The 22327-nt window shown below is 32.5% G+C and overlaps 3 protein-coding genes and 1 pseudogene across 5 annotated transcripts; 1 reads left to right on the top strand and 3 right to left on the bottom strand.

The window, feature by feature from the left end:
- Positions 1-4666: 4666 nt before the first annotated feature.
- LOC107960654 (peroxidase 15-like) lies at positions 4667-5168 on the top strand. The gene is made up of 2 exons (XM_016896963.1): positions 4667-4673; positions 4777-5168. Exons 1-2 carry the CDS (start codon positions 4667-4669, stop codon positions 5166-5168), a joined length of 399 nt encoding a protein of 132 aa, XP_016752452.1.
- A 1124-nt stretch (positions 5169-6292) lies between these two features.
- On the bottom strand, positions 6293-13179 carry LOC107957702 (cleavage stimulating factor 64). Of its 2 annotated transcripts, XM_041112092.1 has the most exons (11): positions 12796-13178; positions 12530-12608; positions 11857-12031; positions 10813-10846; positions 10497-10729; positions 10338-10415; positions 9665-9700; positions 9456-9566; positions 9078-9356; positions 8261-8509; positions 6293-6851 (listed from the first exon to the last, which is right to left on the bottom strand). In XM_041112092.1, the coding sequence occupies exons 1-11, from the start codon at positions 12824-12826 to the stop codon at positions 6699-6701; spliced, it is 1458 nt and encodes a 485-aa protein (XP_040968026.1). In that variant the 5' UTR covers positions 12827-13178; the 3' UTR covers positions 6293-6698. The 2 variants fall into 2 exon arrangements, with proteins under 2 accessions (XP_040968026.1, XP_016748748.2); XM_016893259.2 differs by having other exon boundaries at positions 9078-9566; positions 12796-13179.
- Positions 13180-14236: 1057 nt separating this feature from the next.
- On the bottom strand, positions 14237-16586 carry LOC107961249 (GDSL esterase/lipase At3g27950-like; annotated as a pseudogene).
- A 1792-nt stretch (positions 16587-18378) lies between these two features.
- Positions 18379-21923, bottom strand: LOC107957703 (NAC domain-containing protein 16). Of its 2 annotated transcripts, XM_041112091.1 has the most exons (5): positions 21416-21921; positions 20530-20807; positions 19749-20435; positions 19304-19646; positions 18379-18950 (listed from the first exon to the last, which is right to left on the bottom strand). In XM_041112091.1, exons 1-5 carry the CDS (start codon positions 21612-21614, stop codon positions 18604-18606), a joined length of 1854 nt encoding a protein of 617 aa, XP_040968025.1. In that variant the 5' UTR covers positions 21615-21921; the 3' UTR covers positions 18379-18603. The 2 variants fall into 2 exon arrangements, with proteins under 2 accessions (XP_040968025.1, XP_016748752.2); XM_016893263.2 differs by having other exon boundaries at positions 19304-20435; positions 21416-21923.
- Positions 21924-22327: the final 404 nt, after the last annotated feature.

The following is a 22327-nucleotide window of genomic DNA, read 5'->3' as shown; positions in this document are numbered from 1 at the left end:
TAAATATGCATATATACATACATGTGATTGTTGCAAATATATCGATTGAGGAAAGTGTATTACTATCACATGATTTTGTTTATACATGATGATATTGAATGTCGAGAACTGGACTAAATTGAATATAATAGAAACAAGTATGTTATAACTTGTTAAATGATTTGTAATATGAATTGATGATGGAAATGGTATGGAATTATGATCTTGAATATGTAATGATGTGTAATGATATGTAATTGGATCATTGGTACCTTATTAACTATTTTAGGTGTTGTGAATTGGTACCATATGGACCTTATAAAAATAGTTAGTCATGTCACGACGTCGGGTCCTTAACTTCATGACGAGGAATGGACAATGAGTGGCATCGCGACCTGGAACCCCCAAAGTTGCAACATCAACTCAATAGTTTTAAAAATTTACAAGTTAGTCCTCAACTGACCTCGGGTTATTGAAAGAGTTTTCATAAGCTCGATTTAATCCTAGAATTGCTTATATAGCATGTTGTAATGATGTAATGAACTTAATAGTATGTATAAATTGTCGAATTTAAGTGCAATTGAAATCGTAGCTGCTCCAGCAACAAATGTGGCATCTCGTAGTTTGAACCTAACAATCGGGTTAAGTATGGGGTGTTATAGTGGGTCTCATCCATCATCCACCCATCATTTTGAAGAAGCAAATAATTCTAATTGTTGGGTTTTTGTTTATTTGGTCCCCTTTTGCTGCCAAAAAGATCTTTGCTGACGTAACCCTGTTTCACAATCCCAAAATTTGGCTTTCTGATGCCATATTCATTTATTTCTTCAACATCTCGGGGAAATCAATTTAACTTTTTTGAGAAATTAATTTAGTTATGTGTAAAAATAAATACACACGTGGCAGCACAATTAACATTCTGTTTGAAATGGATCTTCTTATTGTTGCTTTCATGCTTCCACCAAGATTTTTTTAAATATAATGTCCTTTTTGTTAAAAAAAATATAATTTTTTTTGTTAATAATCAAGTAACATAACTTTAGTAATAAGAGACATAACTCATGACTTTTAAATAGTGACAACTCTTGATTAGTAACCAACTGTTAGAGGTACTATATATATTTTGAAAATGTTCTAAGAATCCCCCCTCATTGTCAAAATATTCTAGACTTTGATAATCTTAAAAATCAAATGCATAAATGAATGTGTCTTATGATTGAACATTCACATAATGAAAACATGTTAAAGTTAATCGAAATTATATGGTAACGATCTCATTTGATTAATCAATCAAACACATCTCATATAACAATTTCAACGCCAGCAAATGCTTAGTATTTAGAGACACTATTATAGTCGTGTCTATAACTTCTTTTCATGAGTGTTGTTAGAGCTAAACCTTTAAGCTCCTAAAAACGACCACAATTCATACTTGTATAGATAGATCCCATCAAAAGTATTTTCGTAATTTTAACACTCTAACATATTTATGTTATGGATCTACTAAGAGTATGTTACTCATTTGCTCCCTTATCATTAAGATTACCTAACATTTTTTACCCTAAGATGATACATATTATATTATTTTATAATGTTAGCACTTTTTACTCATCCACCAAACTTGCTTGCATAGGAGGGCCTTTTTCAACAAATCAGCTCATCCGATTCTAAGCTCACCCTTCTCCCAGTGAGAAATAACATATCCCAACTACACGTGTAATTTTCTTTTATTCGGGTCCTGGCCCCACCAGAAGTTCCGAATAATTTGATCAATTTTATCCAAGACATTTTTTGGAGTCCTGAAGCTAAACAGCACATAATTTATGCAAGAACAAACTTTAGTAGTGTGTCTTCCACTGGGTGATAAACATTCTGAATTCCAAATAGCAGGTTTATTTTGTAATTTTTCAATCAATGGTTGGAATAAACTTTGCTTATCTCGAAAACATCTTGAATGCCTAGATATCTCCTTGGATTGTCTACTTTTTTCATTCCCAAAATACTTGAAATCCAATGTTTTTGTTACTACGTCCTATACGGCTTAGTAACAATTCAAATTAGGGTCAACCTAAAAAAAATTTAAGGCGAAATTAAGTTATAAATTTTGATAACAGTTAAAATAAATGTAATTTTATAATTTTATTAGTTAATATATTTATATTTTTAAAAAATTAAATTAAAATTTCATATTTTTTAGAGGTTAAAATGTAATTTTGTAATTATTATTTTATAATTTTATACATTTTAAAGGGGGGAAAATCAAATTTCTGCCCTTGAATTCAAATTTATTGATGTCGATCAAAAGGCCACACAACACACATTACCTCTTTATAATCCAGTTGATAGCTCTAGCTGAGTGTACATTGGCATTAAAAAATAGAAAACTATCATATGTGAATAAGAGACGGGAGACTGTCAAATCTTTCCGATCCATATGCCTTGAATTTCCTAAACTGCCTCTACTTTTAAAAGCCCAGATTTGGACTTAAATGGTTGGGTAGCAATACGAATGGTATATCATGTTGCATTAACGTATGCGATATCTTTAATGTGGAAGTAGACTAATTTTTTTACTTTCAAATATGACTACTTATTATTTCTTAACTTATTAGATTCCATTAATTTTACGGTTTGGAATGTAGAAAGCATCAAAACTTGTTTTGAATTCATTCAAGATATAATAATATAATATTTATAATAAATTGATTTGAGAGAATATTTTACGTTGATTACCATATAATCATCGAGATTTTTCTAATATAGTTATTGATGATTCTTTTCTTGAATTCATCAATTTGTGCTCGAAGCTGGCCTTGACGAAATATTGATCGTGAACATATCTAAAGTAAGGTACTTCACACTGGTTCCAAGTCTTGATGTTTATGATCTATCTTTGCAGAAGAAATAGATTTGAAATATATATCATTATAAACACAGTCGTTACTATTTGATGGGAAGCATATATATGAGGTTCAAAGTCTATATTTTCATCACTTTAAATTTGGTTTGAAGTTCATGTTTTCCACTTTCCACTTTCAAAGAATATCATATCATTATTATTACTGCTAAATATATCAATGCTTAATTTCAAATGTGTAGGCAACGAATATATATTGTGTCCACATTTTTATTTATTAATGTATTATAAGGTCCTTATGAGTTATGTCTCCCTTCTTCTTTTTCTACTTTCATCATTTAAATAGAAAGGAAATTTCATAAGCACTATTAGTAATAAAAAAAAAACTCAAGGATCATTCAGTATATTTAACATTTTTCAAATATAAAATGTATATTTTTAAAAATTTTTAAGGTATTTAATGGAATGAGTCAAATAACTAGTCAGTCATATTCTATAAATATGATGATTATGAATTTTAAAACTGCTCCATAAAATTAATATATATGCCAAATTTTCATATTTAATAAGAAGAATTTGTAAAAGTGAGAAATGTTCTAGTCTATTGCTCTTAGAAAGTAAGGTGTAGGGCAATCAGCATTAATTGAGAAGTGTAGAATATTAGATCCTCTGATCAATATTGAGAATAAAATTTCTGCTTAAAAAAAAGTAAACATAGAAAGTTCATGTGTTTAGCACATCAGCCCTCCAGGTATGATATAGTCACCTGCCAAGTTGCATCAAACAACAGTCTAACTAATACCTCTAATTTTATTCGTGGTACCTTTACCCTTAGCACCTTCAAATTTAATTTGATTAAAAAAAATCGAATTTCAAAAAAAAAAGGAAGTTCAAAATAATTTTTAAAATTCAAATTTTTTATAAAAATTCTAAAATTTATATTTTTTTAAATATTATAAAAAAATTAAAAAAATCTAAAGAATATATAGAGAAATTTTAATTTTTTTAAATTAATAATTTTGGACCTATATAAGTTAATTAATTATTCAAGTTTATTTTTTTTATTATTTTGCTTTGAAAAAGTTTTCAAATATATATAGTTTTAAATTTATGGGCTATAACATGGAATTAATTATACTAGACCAAAATTTTAATTTGACATGTTTAATTTTTTATTTTAACTCGAACAATTTTGCTCGATTCGACTCAACTCGACTCAGATTCCATTTCACTCGACTCAATTCAAAAAAAATTCAAATCAAGTTAAGATAATAAAATAGGACTCGTCAACTTGATTAACTCAATTTTTTTTCATTTAATTCGATCGAACCCTCACCCCTAGTTGCATGTTTAGTCTTTATATTTTAATTTGATCATATTTTTAATCTATGTAGTTTTCAAATTTTGAAATTTTAGTCTTAATCCAAAAGGTAGCATTATTTGCAAAATATCATGCAACAAACATATTATTATATGTTTAATGTCATGTTAACTTATTATTTCAAAGTCGCATTATTTTAGTTAATAGATTTAAAGTTACGGTTTACGTCAAGATTCAAAATTTCAAAATTCGATATAAGACTAAAAATGATAAAATTAGAAAATAAAGATTAGATCCACAACTTAAACATAGTGTGAGACTAATAACAACATTTGACCTATCAAATTTAACTGTTATCATTTAGTTCAAAACTAAAATTTAAAAATTTAAAAAGTACAAAAACTAAAATTGATCAAGTTAGAGCACAAGAACTAAACCGATAACTTACTAATAGTATAAGGACTAATAGCAAAATTTGACAGAATTAATATCTCTATAAAAAGGTGGTCATGCAACGTAACATGATATCTCTCACTCGCAAATAATACGATATAGAAGTTCAGCTTTATCAGCAGTCGAATGATGCCTTCATTCCGAATAATTAGCTAATTATTCTCAGGTGCACATACATTTGGCCGTGCTCGATGCCAAACTTTCAACCGTCGTATCGGCACGGATCCGACTTTGGACCCAACGTTTTCCGACGTACTTGCACAAATATGTCCCCAAGGAGGGAACGGTAATGCCTTGGCAAATCTTGATTCATCAACTGCTGATGACTTTGACAACAACTACTACACAAACCTACAGAACAACCGCGGCCTTCTCCAAACTGATCAGTCATTGTTCTCGACCACCAACGCAAGCATCGTGGCCATTGTCAACAGGTTTGCTGGTAGCCAACGCGACTTCTTCGACGCCTTTGTTCAATCCATGATCAATATGGGAAACATAAGCCCATTGACAGGAAGCAATGGAGAGATCAGGACGAACTGCAGAAGGATCAACTAGAAGGATTCGGTTGAAGTATACAAGTTATCTATTAAGGGTATAATGACTTAATATTTCCCAAATATTTCGTCAATTGTTTTGTGTAATAAGGGCAATGGAAAGTTTTGCTGAAGTCTTGCCAAGTAATACTTATTTTATTTTTTCAATTTTAAGAGTGATTAAATCATGTTTAAATATACTTGTGGAAGAATTGATCATACACGTTTTTATTTAAGAAATGCTGACTTGAATGCTTATGTGAAACTTTTTTATCATTTTGACATGAATAAATAATTTTATTTAATATTTTATTTATAGTATATACAATGTAGTTAGTACTGCGAGTCAACTCGATCAAAAAAATTAACTAAGGATTGAATATTAGTATAATGATGTTTCCTCTTTTATATAATATATATAAATAAAACAATTAAAAAGTAATAATATCTAAAGATAGTTTATTCATAAACACTACCCTTTTATCTATAATCCAGTTGTTGATTAATTTCTTTATAAGGTTTTCTTTCTCCCCATTGTAGGTGTCGATAATAGAATCGATTATGTTTTTCAAAGCAATTTTTTTTAATCATTAGAAATTTCTGAAGTTTAAATTCAATTTAAAAATAGAAGAGTTTGCTATTTAAAAACAGACATATAGGTAGGTTAAGTTAGTTTTTAACGAAGATTAAAAACTGTTTTATTTTATTTGATTCCAAATTTAGGGTAATGCCTATACTACCTCCTTTAAATTTTACCAATTCACCCGATCAACACCATTAATTTGAAACTTGAAATACGATACCAATTTTTACTTCTCTATTATATTGTTATATTGTTCAATACGTTCACGGAAGATATTATTAATTTTATCGGCTTTACTACATGCTTTATTTTTTAAATAGGTTATTATTGTTATAATTATTATGAAGGAAAGAAAGAGAAAAGAGGTGAAAAAAATAGGAGCGAATACATATTCATGTTACATTCATATTTTCTTTTCATGTCATAATCATATTTTATATGTTAATAATCAATTTTGTATATAAATTATTCTGGAAGGGTTAAATTACCAAGACCGCAAATCATTGCTAACATAGCTTAACAAGAGAGACACTCAAACACATGCATCCAACATAATCCAAGAATGAAAATGAAATTCAGAAAATTTTTATCAAATCCCAAGTTTATCTTTCCAGGCTATAAAAAGAAGTTAAAAGAGAAGAAATCGCCTGTCCCCATGTAAACCACAGGCCAAGTTGAAGGCAAATAATACATCACTAACACTAACAAGTACTCCAGGGGCATAGAATGAGAAGATAAGACAATTTTCATTTCCTTTTTCCTCTCACCGATTCTTTCATGTATTCAAGTAACAAGCTCATAATGTGACATCAATGAGACACGCCATTTTCTAAACGTATCTAGAATAAATGGTAATTTTACAAGCACCGAGAATTTGAATGAACCCACAGCAGAGCACTTCTTCCAGAAAGTTTAAAAAATGATGGAAGATGACACTGTTGACAATAGTTGGTGTTGGAAGCCTACCTGCTATGATGGCTGCTGCATATGCTCTTGCCGAAGTGCCTGTTGGAGTTGAATGACCTGTTGGCGTTGTTCAGGTGGCAATGAACTCAGCTGTTCTGGTGTTAAGTTTAACACCTGCTGCAGTAAGACGGACTCAACATCAGGTGCGAGCTGTGGCTGACATACAAACAATGGTGTGAATCGTGAGTTTCAAAATTATTATCAAATCAACCACAAATTGCACAAAATATTCCAAAATTTTAAATAAATAAATAATGCTAAAGATTTCTCCTATAGGTAAGCAAAGAGTTTCACATTGGCCACTGTTGTGGTCAAAAGCTATATTGACATTAACAGAGAACTGGCAGAGAGATTGCATAAGCTTGTAAAGCCATGCACCACGATTATAATAACTTGGTTATAGAAACTTACTGCAGCATTTTTTAAATGTCTACCAAACCAAATCATATACCAGATGTCCATAACTGCCCCCCAATCAATTTGGTATTTGAACCACACTACAAGGATAGGTACCTTCAGATTTTTGAGAATTGATGATCTAGGAATCAATTCCATTGTCCTTTAAACTAAAACTTACATCTAAGCTCTCACGCCACTACTATAGAAAATTTTCAAGTGCCAAAGATCAACTAGAGACTACTAATTTTTACCTTCCAAATAACTGGATTGGTGTTCATCTGACAGTCAACTATAACATGTACCAGTGATCAGCCATTATGTATCCAATCACTCACAAAGATACACATTACAGTGAAAAACTACTGGAAAAACCCTATTGTCTCAATCCAATCATACTCAAAATATCAGATGTGCACAACTAAACAGTTAAACTTACTCTTGAAGAAGACTGCAAGCATTTACAAAGTCCTCCAGACCTAACTATAACCTTTAAATGTATTTCGGTAAAGATAATGAGACAAATCTTATCTCTGTTATTTGGTCAATAGTGAAAAGAAGAGAAGACAGAAGAAAATACCAACAACATTTTTCCTTAACATGGAGACTTAGGTTTAAAGGAAATTACAGATCAGATTTGCATTTGATAACTAGACAAAGCACTAAACTTGATGGTATTAAATGCTACAAGTACCTCAAAAACTATACATTCAATAGCAGGTTGAACTTTAATACGCTTTACTTCCCCATTCATTAGACACAACTAAAGCAGTACACATTCAAGTTTTTGGAACAATGAGATCAAAGAAAATAGCTTAACATAGGATGACATCTAAATTACAACCCAGCCATTTTCTAAGTAAATCATTAGCAAGATGATATTCACTTCTCAATCAAGATGACTGGGATGTGTAATTTTTTATCACTGTTTCATATTAATATTTCTGGGAATTGCCAAAATGATTAAATAGATATCAGGAACTAAATCAATAAAAGATCATTTTCAGGAACTATATTTCTTTTGCATGAAACCTATCTAATCCCTGCCATTGAAACTCTGAGAATGATCTTTCTGCTGTTAAGGCTGAAGCAATGATGCATGAGAAAATGAGCTCACAGCAAAGTATTATATAATTTAAAATGTGATATTACCAAGTATAAGACAGTACCTGAGAAATCTGCTTTTCAGCATATTGCACCTCTTGTGCTCTAGGCATTTGATTAACAGGAGCTGAATCAACACCAAATGTTTGCAATGTTTTAGATCCACTTACATTGGTCACATTCAACCCAACTGAGGAAGAACCGCTCTTTCCCCCATCTAATTTCACCATTTTTGGTGGCTGACTTATTGCTTCAGAATGATTTTGAACAATGTTTGATTTCTCCGCGATGCCAGGTGTTATTGAGGGACCAGGCTGTTTTTTTTTTTTCAAAAAAGAAGTTAATATGAAATACTAGGACATTGAAAGAAATAAAAACCAGTGTTCTACTAATTAGAGAAAGATACAGTCTACTGCAACAAACTCAAAAAGATCACAAGAGAGAACTGGAGTTTGTTTGCAGAAAGGGAGGGAAAAGAAGGGGTCAAGGATCCATCGATATGTTTTCAACAATAGGAAAGAGAAAATATGTGTTCAATGGAGACCACTCACCATCTTTTCAGTAATTTTTTTTCACATGTGCATAAGAGAGATTTTCTTAAAACCTAACTTGAACTAAATATCTCTTGGAAGGATTTGACTGATTGAATTTCAAAACAATGGAACTAACAATGTTTTATTATTAAATATTCAAAAGGGAACCTAAAAATACATGTGGCACTGTTAAATTATTAAACTTTTAAATTTAATAATTTGATGGTTTCTCCAAAAAAATTTATATTAAAACAAATCAGAACACAATCTAAAGACGCATGCTTGTAGTTAACATAAACCATTGCTAAAACTTCTCTAGTGGCATGTACTGTGAAAGAAGCTTTTGCACCTGGAAGCTGGCATCTGATAAGGAAGGATGAGGCAGAGGAGCTGATTGCATGACAACATTTGGCGAGACCATCCGACTGCTGTGACTTAAATTAGCAGTTGCAAGCTGTCCTGAGTGCAGCAATGATGGCTGCGATTGCTGGTTCAAAGATGAAGAATTTGCTACCTGAATTTGTGGTCTAACAGAGGTGTTTAAAGAAGGAATTTTGGGAACTCCAGAATGTGCAGCGGCTGGTGGTAGAACATAATTGCTGGAATGTTGTGGAAGCTGTGTCCGAGGCTGCAAAGTTGATTGTAGGGTAGCAGAAACTTGGTTGCGAGCTAAAGAATTAAGAGGCACAGAAGCTATTTGACTTTGTACTTTAGGAACCAAGCCAACCTGAACCATTGGAGAAAGAGTCTGTGCTGTTGGCTGCAGACTATGCTGGCCATCCTGTAATGGAATCTGTGCAGGTTGACCAAGAGGCTGTCTTATGTTTGGCATCTGCAACTGCAAAATTCAAAATAAAATTTTCTTTATGCAACAATATTTCAAAGCACTGAACAAACAGCTATCTTTTTTTCTTTTTTTGAGATAATGAAACAAACCACTTGAGGGGTAACCATTCCAAGCATAATTTGAGCCTGAAAAGCAAAAGCAAAGGCAAAGAAGTAAGACCAAATCTATATCTTTATCAAATAAAAGTGTCTTAAAACGTGTAAAACTTCTGTGAAGACAAAGAACACCTTTCTATTTTGATAGATTTTCTAACATCTAGAGTTTCATTGTTATAAAAATAAAGGGCATAATTCAAGACCATGTGATGAACTATCAACATTATTACATTTTGTAGACTAAATTATCATTTTTCTTAACAAAAATACTTTGATTTTCTTATATATTTGATAGTTCAAATAAAAATGATCTCAACACAGTTTGTGAAAAAATGAAAACTAAATTGCATAATAGTCATATGTAAAATGAACATGTCAGAAAACTAGCAGTAATAAATGATAACTTGAATGCTATGAAAAAATACATAACATATACTCACAAAACACATTAGATGCATTCAAGAACTCTCTTCATGCAGCTTATAAACATAAAAGGTTTGAATTTATTACAATAAACTCATTTCCTTTTTGGAATTTGGAGTGTTTAAAGGACCATTTTTAATTAAGGGACACTAGATGAAAATATATGAGATAGATATTAAATGTCTAAGATAAATATTATCTCTTCATAGTTTCTTTTAAAGAAACACCAAACAATGAAAAATACCTGAAAAATAGCTTTCAGCAACTGAGGTTTTGAAAGCAATAGCTCACGAGCTAGTTCCTTATTTTGTGTAGCCATTTTCTGTTGAGAGAAGACATGAAAGAATACAATTAATTAAAGGAGCAAAGCTCCTTATAACAGTATGTATTGCTCAAAGCTTACCTTCAGCTCAGACATAATTTCATTCAGCTGGTTCCTAGACATTCTGGCAAGATGAAGTGTTAGTGGGTCACTGGTTGGTACTGGCTGACTCAGCAAAGCATTTTGATTTTGCTGCACACCACCAAGAGCTTCAGCCATGAGAGCAGCAGCAGTTATAGCTGAATGGAGACCAATAGGCTGCAGGTGAAAAGATTCGCCGTGGACTGCTTGGCCTCCTAGTTGTTTTTGAGGGTCTGTGATGTGTCAGTTAAAAAGGGGCAAATCAGCTTTTATTCCTCAAAAAAGAATATATTCTGAAAGAAACATAACTACTAACCAAAGTTTGTTGCCAGTCCAGGTCCACCACGGCCCTGCAATAAAACAAAATTCACTGTTTAAGCTTATAAATAAAATCTAATTTTGAAAAACCAAAATATCAAACCAAACAGAAGGAAGAAAACCATTATATTGAAGAAATATAATCCAAAGCAGTAGGATAGTGCATGTACATGGGCTTTTGTTGCATTGGAATAAACCTCAGTTACCACCAAGGTTATAGACCAGAGAGTTAGATTGTCAGTATGAAGCATGATAGTAGATCTATCATCCAATAGAATGGTTCAAGCCAAATAGCAAACTTTAAAAGTCCCTGAAATATTTAGCAAACATATCCTTGCAAGCACATCACAACTATGCGTTTACATAAGCATAAATAACTTTATCACAATTTGTATTTTCCTATAATTTCTGCGATGACAGTCTAATATAGAAGGCTGAAGGCTTGTCCTAGATTTAATGATTAATCTCTCTTTCTTTCAGAAGGGATGTGAATGTGGAGGCATTAGTCCATGATATCAAGTTCATTGCAGCTTTTTTGTCCTTTCTATCACTTTTTTTAAGAACTAGAATATATTACCTGATAAAATAATAAACATACAGGAATTCAAAAATTAAAAACCTTATAAGCGTAACCTGAAGCACCAAGTAATACATACACAAGAGCAAACATCTTTTTATATCATCCAACAGATCAAAGTAAATTTCATGCATGAGAGCCTAGGCATTAGCATAAAAATTGCATAGACCATCCATTAGCCCCAATTCAGATGTATAGATATCACATAGGAAACATACTCTGCCAAGGTAACTGAAATTACACTTTAAAATACAGATATAAACAGTTTGGAATGGAGGGAAATTGGGTATTTGTGGGCTTAAATTAAATTAATCAATACTAAATAGCCACCTACACTGCCTTTGTCATCAAAACCAGTGTTCATATAATCACATCTAACCAATGTCACTGTGAGAAGAGAAACTATGACGGTGCTAAATTATCACCCTGATGAAAAAAATAAAAGATGCAGAAAAAAGGGTACACCTGTTCTCGATTTCGATCAGAGCCTTTGTCATTTTCAGCAAAATCAACTCGCAACTGCCGGCCATTGATCTCATAACCTTGAAGATTCCTTCGTGCACTTAGAGCTGTCTCCTCATCCTTGTATTCACAGAACCCATAACCTTTTGGTTTACCAGTTTCTCTATCAATAACCAATCTGAAATTAAGAGGGTTAATTAGAAATGAAGAACATTAATATATATATCTTCCAAAAAGCAATTTCATCTCAAATTAAGTTAACAAAGATTCTTAATGAAGATATTTTGTAGTGCATGCACCCAAACTAGTTTGCAAAGGGAGCTAGTATATATCAATGTTTCTATCTGCATGTTTAGTGAATGAGTGTGTAGGTTTTTTTTCCCATATTCCTCAATAACTTAGATCCCACCATATCTGTCAAGTTCAAAAGGTTTTAAATTTTCAACTATCATATCCTCATAACTACGTAGCCGTTGTACTATTCCCAATCATCATAATCAAATATGAAAACTAAGCAGTTAAAACAATCAGGTATTTGCATTCAATAACAGGTACCGGTTCTTTTCTGGCATAGTTACAAACCTAAAAGATTTGAACTTAAAGAGAAATTGAAGCCGAATCCCTTTAAGGAAATTGATTTTCAAATGTTGAAATATTAAAAATGAAAATCCCAAACCTGAAAGAAACAACCGGGCCAACCTCCCTGCAGATTTCTATAAGCTGTTCCTCAGTAGCATCATATGGTATATTCCCAACTGCCAACCAAAAAAATAAACACCAAATTTCACTAAATTCATTAAGAGGGAAAAAAAGCCTTCCAAATAACATCAATTAAAAAATGAAAACAAAAATAAAATCATGTGATTAGTTGTTAAAAAATTTCTCAGCAATTAAACAGAAAAGCAATCTAAAAAACCAGAAGCAAATCAGAGAGAGATTGACCGAAAACGCAGCGATGCTGAGAAGAGGCCATGAAGAGGGGGCTGGAAATCAATAGGAGAAGAAGGTGAAGCGGCGCTGCGGCTTCATCTTCTTCTTCCTTCACATCGCTCTTTCTCCTCCGCCTCTTTTCGAATTCAATGGGCGGACGCTAAATTGGTTTCTCCAAAGATTTGGCTTTCGTTTTCTCTGTATTTTTCAGTCACGAGAAAGTGAAGAAAAATGAAAAAATAACTTGATTTCTTCTTCCCTCTGTGAAATCTGAACGACAAAATTTTCAGCCAAAAGGAAATGAAGGCAGGCTGCTGCTTAATCACCTTTTCAGTAATTTTCGTTTTTTCAATTTTTGGAGGCTTTGCCTACTTTTTATTTGTTTTCTGTTTTTTTCTCCTAAAACGATAATGATTGTTTAATCATAAATAGTATTGGTGTTTAAATGCAAAAAGTAAATGGAATATAATTACGAGGAAGAATTTTTTTCAATAATCTCGTTATACATTTTTATTATTAAGCAATCAGATTACAACATGTTTTAGCTTACACAAACCTAAATTTTCTTACATTACAAATAATATTATATCAATCCAGTAAAAATTAAATCAATAATTACAAAAAAAAAATTAGATAGAATAATTTTATATTATGGTTATAAAATACAAATATTCTATGGCATGTTTATTAGAATAGAAATTAGATATTTAGAATACAAGTTTATATTTAAAAATAAATCATACCTATAGTTATTTAATTATTAAAAAAATTATTTTAGGCGTCCAAAATAAAAGTTAACAATTTAAGTAAATAATTCGGTCACCCTCGTTAAAATCACAAATGGGAAATTGACGTGACAGTTAAAAAATAATATAATAATAAATTAAACTCTCAAATTTTACATATTATATCGATCTAGTTATAATTTAAAAATGTTAACCCTCAAAATTTATAAATATTCTCAATTTAATCTTAATTTTAAAAAATTCAAAGAAATATAGAAAAATACATAAATATTTTCAAAACAATATAATAATAAATTTAAAAAGTATATAAAAATAAAAACATGATTGTTGACAAAATTAATATATAAAATTTTAAAATATATAAAAAAGATAATAATAAATTCAAATTTTATATTAATATTAATATTAAATAAAATAATTATATTAGTATTAAATAAAATAAAAAAATATTTTGCTCTCTCTCACACTATTCAAATTATACTTAGTTTAACTTTGATATTCCTTTAAATTTATAATATCTATTCCTTTGAACCAAACATAATAATACATTTACAACACTTATTCTATTTCACTAAACCAAACTAACATTATGCTCATCTTATTTCAATCGGCTCTATTTCAATATCATATAATAACATTTCGTTATATTCTTATTCTATTATAGCGTACAAAACATACCATAAAAGCACGGAAAAGCTATAATCGCTTCACAATTATTCAACAATATTAATAGTAAATGAAGGCACTTATTTCTCAAAAAGAAAAATACAAGAGTTTGATAATAACGCATATTAAGAGAAATATTTTTTTATTTTGATTTTGTAAGACAACTACAGTTAAAATATTTAATTTGAAGCCTATTTTTAGCAACAACCTATAGTTGTGGCCGATGACAAGCCTTGTCGATAGAAACCGGGGGATCGGAGAAAAAGCCATTAAGTGTGCGATTTGCAACCCACAAGTTGGCTGCCTCTGTGAAGTGTATTCCATCCCAACTAATGTGCCTTGATGGGTACCTACATGAACTCCCATAAACTGTTCCATTAACTTTCTTCCCGCAATCAACATGGTGACCATGGTGTCCGTAGCTGCCACAGCAAAACGTTCGAGGATCTACGAACCCTGCAATCACCAAAACCATGGCAGTTAGACCACCATCCCATTGCCAACCACTTTGATCGGTGTGAGTGTGACAACTTTCGGACAGTTACCTTGTTGTTTGGCATTGCTAATTAGAGCATATTTGGCTGAATAGACATCGACGTAAGTGAAAGCCGCTGAAGGAAGTTGTGTCCTCAGCTGGGACACTTTGTCCTTAAGCTGCCTGTTGAACTCTTTAGCCATCTCATTTTGAGGCATCACACACCCGTTTCGGTCCACATTGTGAGCCTTTGGTTGGTACATCGTAACACTGAAAGGCAAGCACCCCATTGGATCCATGTTATGCATCCAAAATATCCTAGCCCCTTCACTGTACAATACCTGGAACATAGACAAATGTAAGTAAATACTACTACTACTACTACTACAAACCGTACATTTTTTGCAAGCCCCAAGAAGCATTCCATTTTTTCTTACATGGACTGCTTGGGAAAACAGGGTAAGCATATTGGGAATGGAAGCTCGAATTCTTCCTTCGGCTCGATGTTGAAGATAACCATACGCTAGGTCATTATGTCCAATATCCAATGTGTATATAGCTTTTGAGAAGTCATCAGGTCTTGGAAGATCAATACAGTGTGCTGGTATCTTTCCTGTATACCAACGTTCACAAATTCAAATATTTCATTTCTTAGAGATACCAACCCCTCCATCATGACTCTGCCAGCTACCCCGTCCCCAAGGGTTTCGCGTGAATGGTCCACCCTGCATACCTCACCTGTTCTCTACTATCTTCTATATGATAAAGTGCTTTATGTACAAAAATGCAGAGAAGAAGACTCACAGTTGAGGCAGAGTTGGTTGTAGAGAGCAGTTGTGCAAGCTTTGAAGTGTATGAATTGAGAAACTTGCGTTGCAAGGTTGAAGGGGCTATATCCACATGCAGGTTGAATGCAAGACCCACCTGTTGCAAAATTAGCACCATGCCTGAAATTTGTCCCAATTGAGTCCAGGTAGGCACTCAGGTATGGTAATCCCAAATTCTCAGCTGCACAAGGTAATATAATAAGAAACTGTCAGTAATATATGAATTGACTAGTTCTACTTCTAATATAAGCTGCAAAGAGCCTACCACTAGCCAACTGAGTTCGGGCCGATTCTTAGAAAAATTCAGGGATAATGTCCATTTGCATAGTAGTGGGAATATAATCAGCAAACTACTAACCTAAAAAATCAATGATGAGACGACCATCAGAAGCTCGTCCTGAAGGTTGCTTGAAGAAGGTTTGGCCATATGGTGATGGAATCTCAGCCACTGCCGCATTACAAGCCCCAGTGTCTGAATTAGAGTCCCCAAAGTTGTATATTGCTGGAAATCTGCATCTTTGCCAACCGCTCCCAATAGTCGCCGGTATCATTAGTGCCACGAGTGGCAAAACAAAAAGGCCAGACATAGAAAATAACCTCATAGACTCCATACTTGCCTTGCCAATAGCACCTTTACAATCTTATTATATTATAGAGTAAAAGCGGGATGTATGAGGCGTAGACTATGTAAATTGAAAGATGAGGTCTTTATTCTTTAAGGAAGTTAAATTAGAAGTTGAGAAGTTTTATCTAGAGATATATATTATTGAGAGAACTCATTAAAGTAAGCATTGAGATGGGGGTATAGAGAGGCATCCATAACGGATAATTCCAAGGTGCCTGCCTCATCTCTTCCCTTCGTAAGCTGTGAAACGGGCTTAATTTAAGCAACTCTATTGAGTGGGAAATGCACCAAAATATTAAAACTTTTACCTGCATCATGATACGTTAGTCAGACCTAATCAGGTCCTTTGCCCTATGTTGATTTAAATGCTTTCTTTTGTCTGTTTTTTTGCTCTGCTAAAATGTGTTTCCTTCTTTCTAAGTTATTTTTGGAACAAAATAATATGATATGCCACATAGCTTTGGAGTTATAATTACCGGCGATTTCCGCGGATCAAAAGCAAGAACCCAAGGACTATAACTTACAAGATTTATTCAAGAACCAAGATATACGTCTCAATAAATTATTTTAAATGAGCCCACACATCTAGAAATATTTTCATGGAACAGATCAAATAGAAGTGTGTCATTTTATGCCCAAACCTTAATTACCTTTATTATTATCGTTATCATCATTTAAAAGTTATTTATATTAATATTTTTATAATTTAAAATCAAATTAAAATAAATTTTATTATTGGATTACAGTTAAAGTTAAATCAGACCCATCCAAATCAAAACAAGACTTTTACAGGTAAAACTAACTGATCCAACCTAAACCAAACATAATATCTCCTATATTTCTCAAGGTAGTACACCAGATCTCTATCAATTACAAACCATTAACATTAAGGGTGAGCAAAACTCGATTCGACTTGAAAAAATTAAAAAAAAAAATTAAATTTCGAGCTAAACAAATCGAGTTATTCGACTCAACTCGAATTTTTTTTCAAATTTCGAGTTCGAATCGAGTTAAGCTTTCGAATTCGAATAATTCGAATATCAAACTATAATATTTTACATTTTTACCCCAAACTTCCAAACTTTTTTACTTTTCCCTCAAAACTTTTACTCCTCATTTTCTCCTAAAATATTTACTCTCATTCCATCCCAAACCCCCCAACCTACCCATAATCCATTTCCCACCAAAATTTTACTATCCCAATTACTTTTTCTCAAAATTTTATTGCCAAAAACCCTCAAAAACTTTTTATTTTCTCCCAAAATTTTTACTCCCACTTTCTCCCTAAAATTTTTACTTCTTTCCCATCCCACCTCCCATCTACCCAAACCCATCCCCTCCCCCCCCTAATTTTTTTTAATATTTTTCCTCTAAAATTTTACTCCCTCTATTTATTTATTTTCCCTCAAATTTTTAATCCTCAAAATTTTTTATTTTTTCCCTAAACTTTTACTCTCACCCTTTCAAATAAAAAATTAAAATTATCCAAAAAAATCACTAGACATCAATAGTAATAATTTTATTTATATCTACTATTTATATTATTAAATTAAATTTCACATTTTATATTATTTATATTATTGAATTTTTTAGTCATATTGAATATTTATATTAAAATTAAATTATTAATTATGCCATTAAATATTCGTGTTAAAATTTTATATTGATATTAATTTCACATTTTATCTTTAAAATAACTTTTATTAAAAAATCACATTTTTACATTTAACATATTTTTTAATTCCAAAATATATAATGACAAGAATTTAAAGATAATTGAAACAACTAAGCAAGCAAAAAAGCTAACTCATATATAAAAGTTTAATAAATAAATTATGAGGTGATGAAAGTTAATAAAAATTTTGATTAACATGGACAAATTTTATTACAATGAATGACAATAGTTGCAAGGACCTAAAATTATTTTTTAAAATTTAACTCAAACAAATATATTCGATTTTATTTGAATTTCATCTCATTCGACTTGATTCGAAAAAATTTCAAATCAAATTAAAATGGTAAAATATGATTCGTCAACTCGATTAATTCGAAATTTTTTCATTCAATTCAATTCGATCGAACGCTCACCCCCTAAATTTAACACCTCTTCCCCAAGGATGCCATGCCATATCCAAACAATTTAATTACCAGTGTTAAAGATAAAGATGGTGTATCATAGTAGTTAGCTGGCCGCGCATGGCAGCTAAATTTGCTTGACTGACTGCTTCAGTTCATATTTGTCAAAAACAGAGAAGAGGTTTCAACGTGATAACTACATATAAATACGGTATTTACGACACACAAGAACTTCTACTAGAAAGAAATTTCAAGGTACCTATTATGCTTTCCTTCTACTAACACTTCTTCCTGAGACATTAAAAACTTTTTAATTTAATGACAAATTTGGACTTCACTATGCAACAATTTCACCAACTTCCCAGTAGAACATAACTAACAAAACTTCCCACTTACATTATATCTTCATGAGGAGATCGAACTCCTTACGACCCTAACCATCCCTATCAGAAACCATAATATAGCGCACAATGCACCTAAAATAGAAAATAAAAAGAACCCCTTATTCCTGCTTCTCCTCCGAGCAGTTGTGACACCATTGACTGTCAACGCATTGGTGTTTCTAACATTCATTCTCAACCTACTGAAGCTAGACATTCGCTCAAAGGCTCGGTTTACCAAAGGACTCTCAGATGCAGAAGCAGGAGTAGTAGGTATTGAATCCACAAATGACCACAGTGCAGTAGAAAATCGGCTTGCACCCTCGCCCTTTTTGTCACCTTCATCTTGATTATTACCATTGTACACCAAACCTAAAGATAACCAAAATAACCATATATAAGCAAAATTTTACAGTAAAGCAGTAAAGGAGTGACTAGCTTTTCCAATGACAAAAAAGTAGTTGAATATTAGCATTCTAGTCACTATAAGTAACTATAAATGAAAATAGTCGTATCAGAAGAGCTCTTGAAGCGGGCTCAAATTTCATTTTTAAGAAAGGTTTTTTGCCACGTGGACTTTTGGCATGTCTACCAAACCAACCATTTCATCAAGAACTTTGCAAGGAAAGGCTAAGACAACAACTTTGTCCAAAACAAATAAACAGTTCAGTGAATGCAAGATAATTTCACAAATGAATGCACGTTGATTTCCGCACGTGTTCTACCTGAACTTGAAGAGGCATTCCCAAGATTCGATCCTGATGGAGTAAAGACATCACCACTCTGATCATTTGTCCAAATTGAACCATTGATCTGATCCGCTTGGAGCTGTCGCTCCATCTCATTTCCAAAAGACTGGAACGGCAACTGGTAATCCACCTGATCCACAGTTGAATTTGGTACCAATTGCTGATCCATCATGTTATTTGCAGAGGAATGAAATTGATAACCGACCTGATTTAATATACCATCCTCGAAGGCATTCAATTGAGGCTGATTATCACTGATTGTATTCAATTGAGACTGCACCTGTTGATTATTCCCAAAGGCATTCGGTTGAAGCTGCAACTGCTTATCAAAACCAGTGGCATTCAATTGGAACTGTAGTTCTTGATCCATATGATTGGTATTTGACTGGTGTTGCAATTGCGGTTCCAATGGGTAACTTACCTGATTTATCATATTTTCAGTATATGAGAATGGAACTATTCCTTGTTCAATAGGTCCAATGTCCTGTAGAAACATTGCTGCATCACGGTAGAGATCAAATTCACCCAGTCCATCCCAGTCATTGAACTGCAGCCCATTCTCCACAGGTTTCTCAACATTGGAGGTGAGATCATCAATTTCCAGGAAGTCCTCTTCACATATTTGTGGAATTTGTTCAAACTGATCAGAAACAGAAGTGACCTCAGGTGCCTCTAGCAACTGCAAACGAGATGTAGGTGACTGGGAGAGTTCAAAGCTTGCATGGTCATGTACAACCTCAAGTGGCTTAGGAAGGAGTACATCCCTCGGAGATGTGTCCAGCAAAGTACTTTGTATCTCTTCTTCACCAGCAAGCCGAGGCAATATATTGTCAAAATGAGCTTGTGCCTGGGGAAGTGCAGGCTCAGCAGTGAATTGCCTCATAAACTCTTCAATATCATTCAATGGCGATTGAATTTGATTTTTAGCTTTTACAATGTCATCAGGAATGGCCTCATTTGGTTGTTTGACAGGGGTGATTACATCTACTGCTTTACTAGCATATTCCTCATCTGCCCATTCTTCCTCTTTAAATGGTGCCCCATACTGCTCTCCGTTTTTAGGGCCAGGTCCACTTTTTTTGTACAACTTATAAAGAGCATAATAGTCCTGAAATGCAAAAGAGAAACAGAGAAATAATAAAAAGAAAATATACAGGACTAAAACTAGAAAAGTTTCTTGGCAAACTTCTTCAGCCGCATACCTTTACGTTCTGGCATCTCTTGAGCTCCTCTTCATCAAGGGTATACTCATGCATCACCCAATCAGTTCGCTCACCAATAGGTGCACGCCCTCTGTAGAAAACCAACGTTTTCTTGACTCCAACAGTCCGAGAATTACAGGTAACAGTACGATCCTTTCCTGTTGCCTTCCAATACCCGTGTCCAGTTGCCCTGTTTGACCTTGCTGCATTAGGATATTTCCTGTCTCTTGGACTGAAGAAGAACCATTGTCTATCTCCAGACTTCAGTATTGATTGTGCTGTATAACATATTTTTCGCTCATTAGAAAGCCGCTAATACAACAAATAAAGCAAAATCGGAAAGTAGGAACCAACAAACGTTAGCTACTGCTTGAAGTTTTTCAAACAAGCAGTCCATCTAAAAGACAAATAGAATCAAGAGCCTCGAATAGGAACAAAAAACAAACCACTGTTCTAACGAATCATTGAGACATCTGAAAACCCCATTGGTTAATCTGATTTAAGGACTATGGAGCCTGAATAAATCATTTAGGCCAATAGTTCCATCATAAAAATCCATACAAACAAACAGTAGAATTATTGCACAAACCAAAGTCAACGTAATCCAAGGATGTTCTAAAATGAATAAGAAAAAAAATGAAGAGATAAAAACAGCAATTTCAACATACAAAAACGAATAGCCCACATATTCTTCACAATACAAACCCATACGATAAACAAAACAATAACAATTAAAATCAAAACAAACCCACAAAAAAAAGAAAAAGCAATTTAATAAAAGGGAAACGAAGTCAACGGATATATTTGCTCAATTATCAGTTAAACTAAACATGTAGCCAAGAATCAAATAATAATTTGAGGGTTAGAAAAAGAGAGAAAATTTTACCAGGCAACTCCTCAGGATCCCACTTGTAAACATCAGTTTCCCTTATGATATCAAGTTTGAGCTTTCTTCTACAGATCTTTCTCTTTAAATAATAAAGAACCAGCTCCTCGTCAGTTGGGTGAAACCTAAACCCCGGTGGCCACACTTGATCCTCGCCAAAACATGAATCAGTCGTCGCAGCTTTCGCCGCCACTGTCATCTCTCTTGATGATAAAAAAATTCTCTTTTTTTTTTCTTTATGATTGAAAAAAAAAAAGCTTTCTCAACAAGAAAGCAAAAATTGATCACAAAACAAACTTTATTTCACATGATTTAGAATTAGAGAAAAATATATATTATATTAAAAAAAGAACTGGAGCAAATTTGGGGGTTGGGTAGAAAAAATAAAAGAGAGAGTGGCAGTCAAAGAAGAAAATTCGGAAGGAGACTTAATGGACCAAGGCGTTTTCCATAAGAAAAAGAAGAGATTAGGTTATAAAAAAACCGGACTAATACTACTTCGAACTTCCTTACCTGGAAACTTCCTTCCATTGAAAATATATTATGTGACGTAATGGTGCGTGAATTAAGTTTACATGTTAAAAAAATTATTACTAGCAAATTACGATTAAGTGCATCCAATCCAACTATCGTTGAAAATTGTAATTTTTTAGAATTGAGTAATAAAAAAAAGTCGTTATTTGATAAATTCTTAAATAAAAGGGTAAATACATTCAAGTTTATTTAAAATTATATTTTTTTAGATAGACAATAATGTCAATATTAATTAAGTTATTTAAATATTAAAATTAAATTAACTAATTTTCATAACAAAACAATCATAAAAAAACCTTAACTAAAAATGGTAAATTACACTGCAAGTTCCCCAATAATTTCTTTTTTGATCACCAATTTTTTAAACTTTCAAATAGT

Source organism: Gossypium hirsutum, chromosome A05, assembly GCF_007990345.1.
Source record: "Gossypium hirsutum isolate 1008001.06 chromosome A05, Gossypium_hirsutum_v2.1, whole genome shotgun sequence".
Lineage (NCBI taxonomy): Eukaryota > Viridiplantae > Streptophyta > Magnoliopsida > Malvales > Malvaceae > Gossypium > Gossypium hirsutum.
This window is presented reverse-complemented; position numbering and strand designations above follow the sequence as displayed.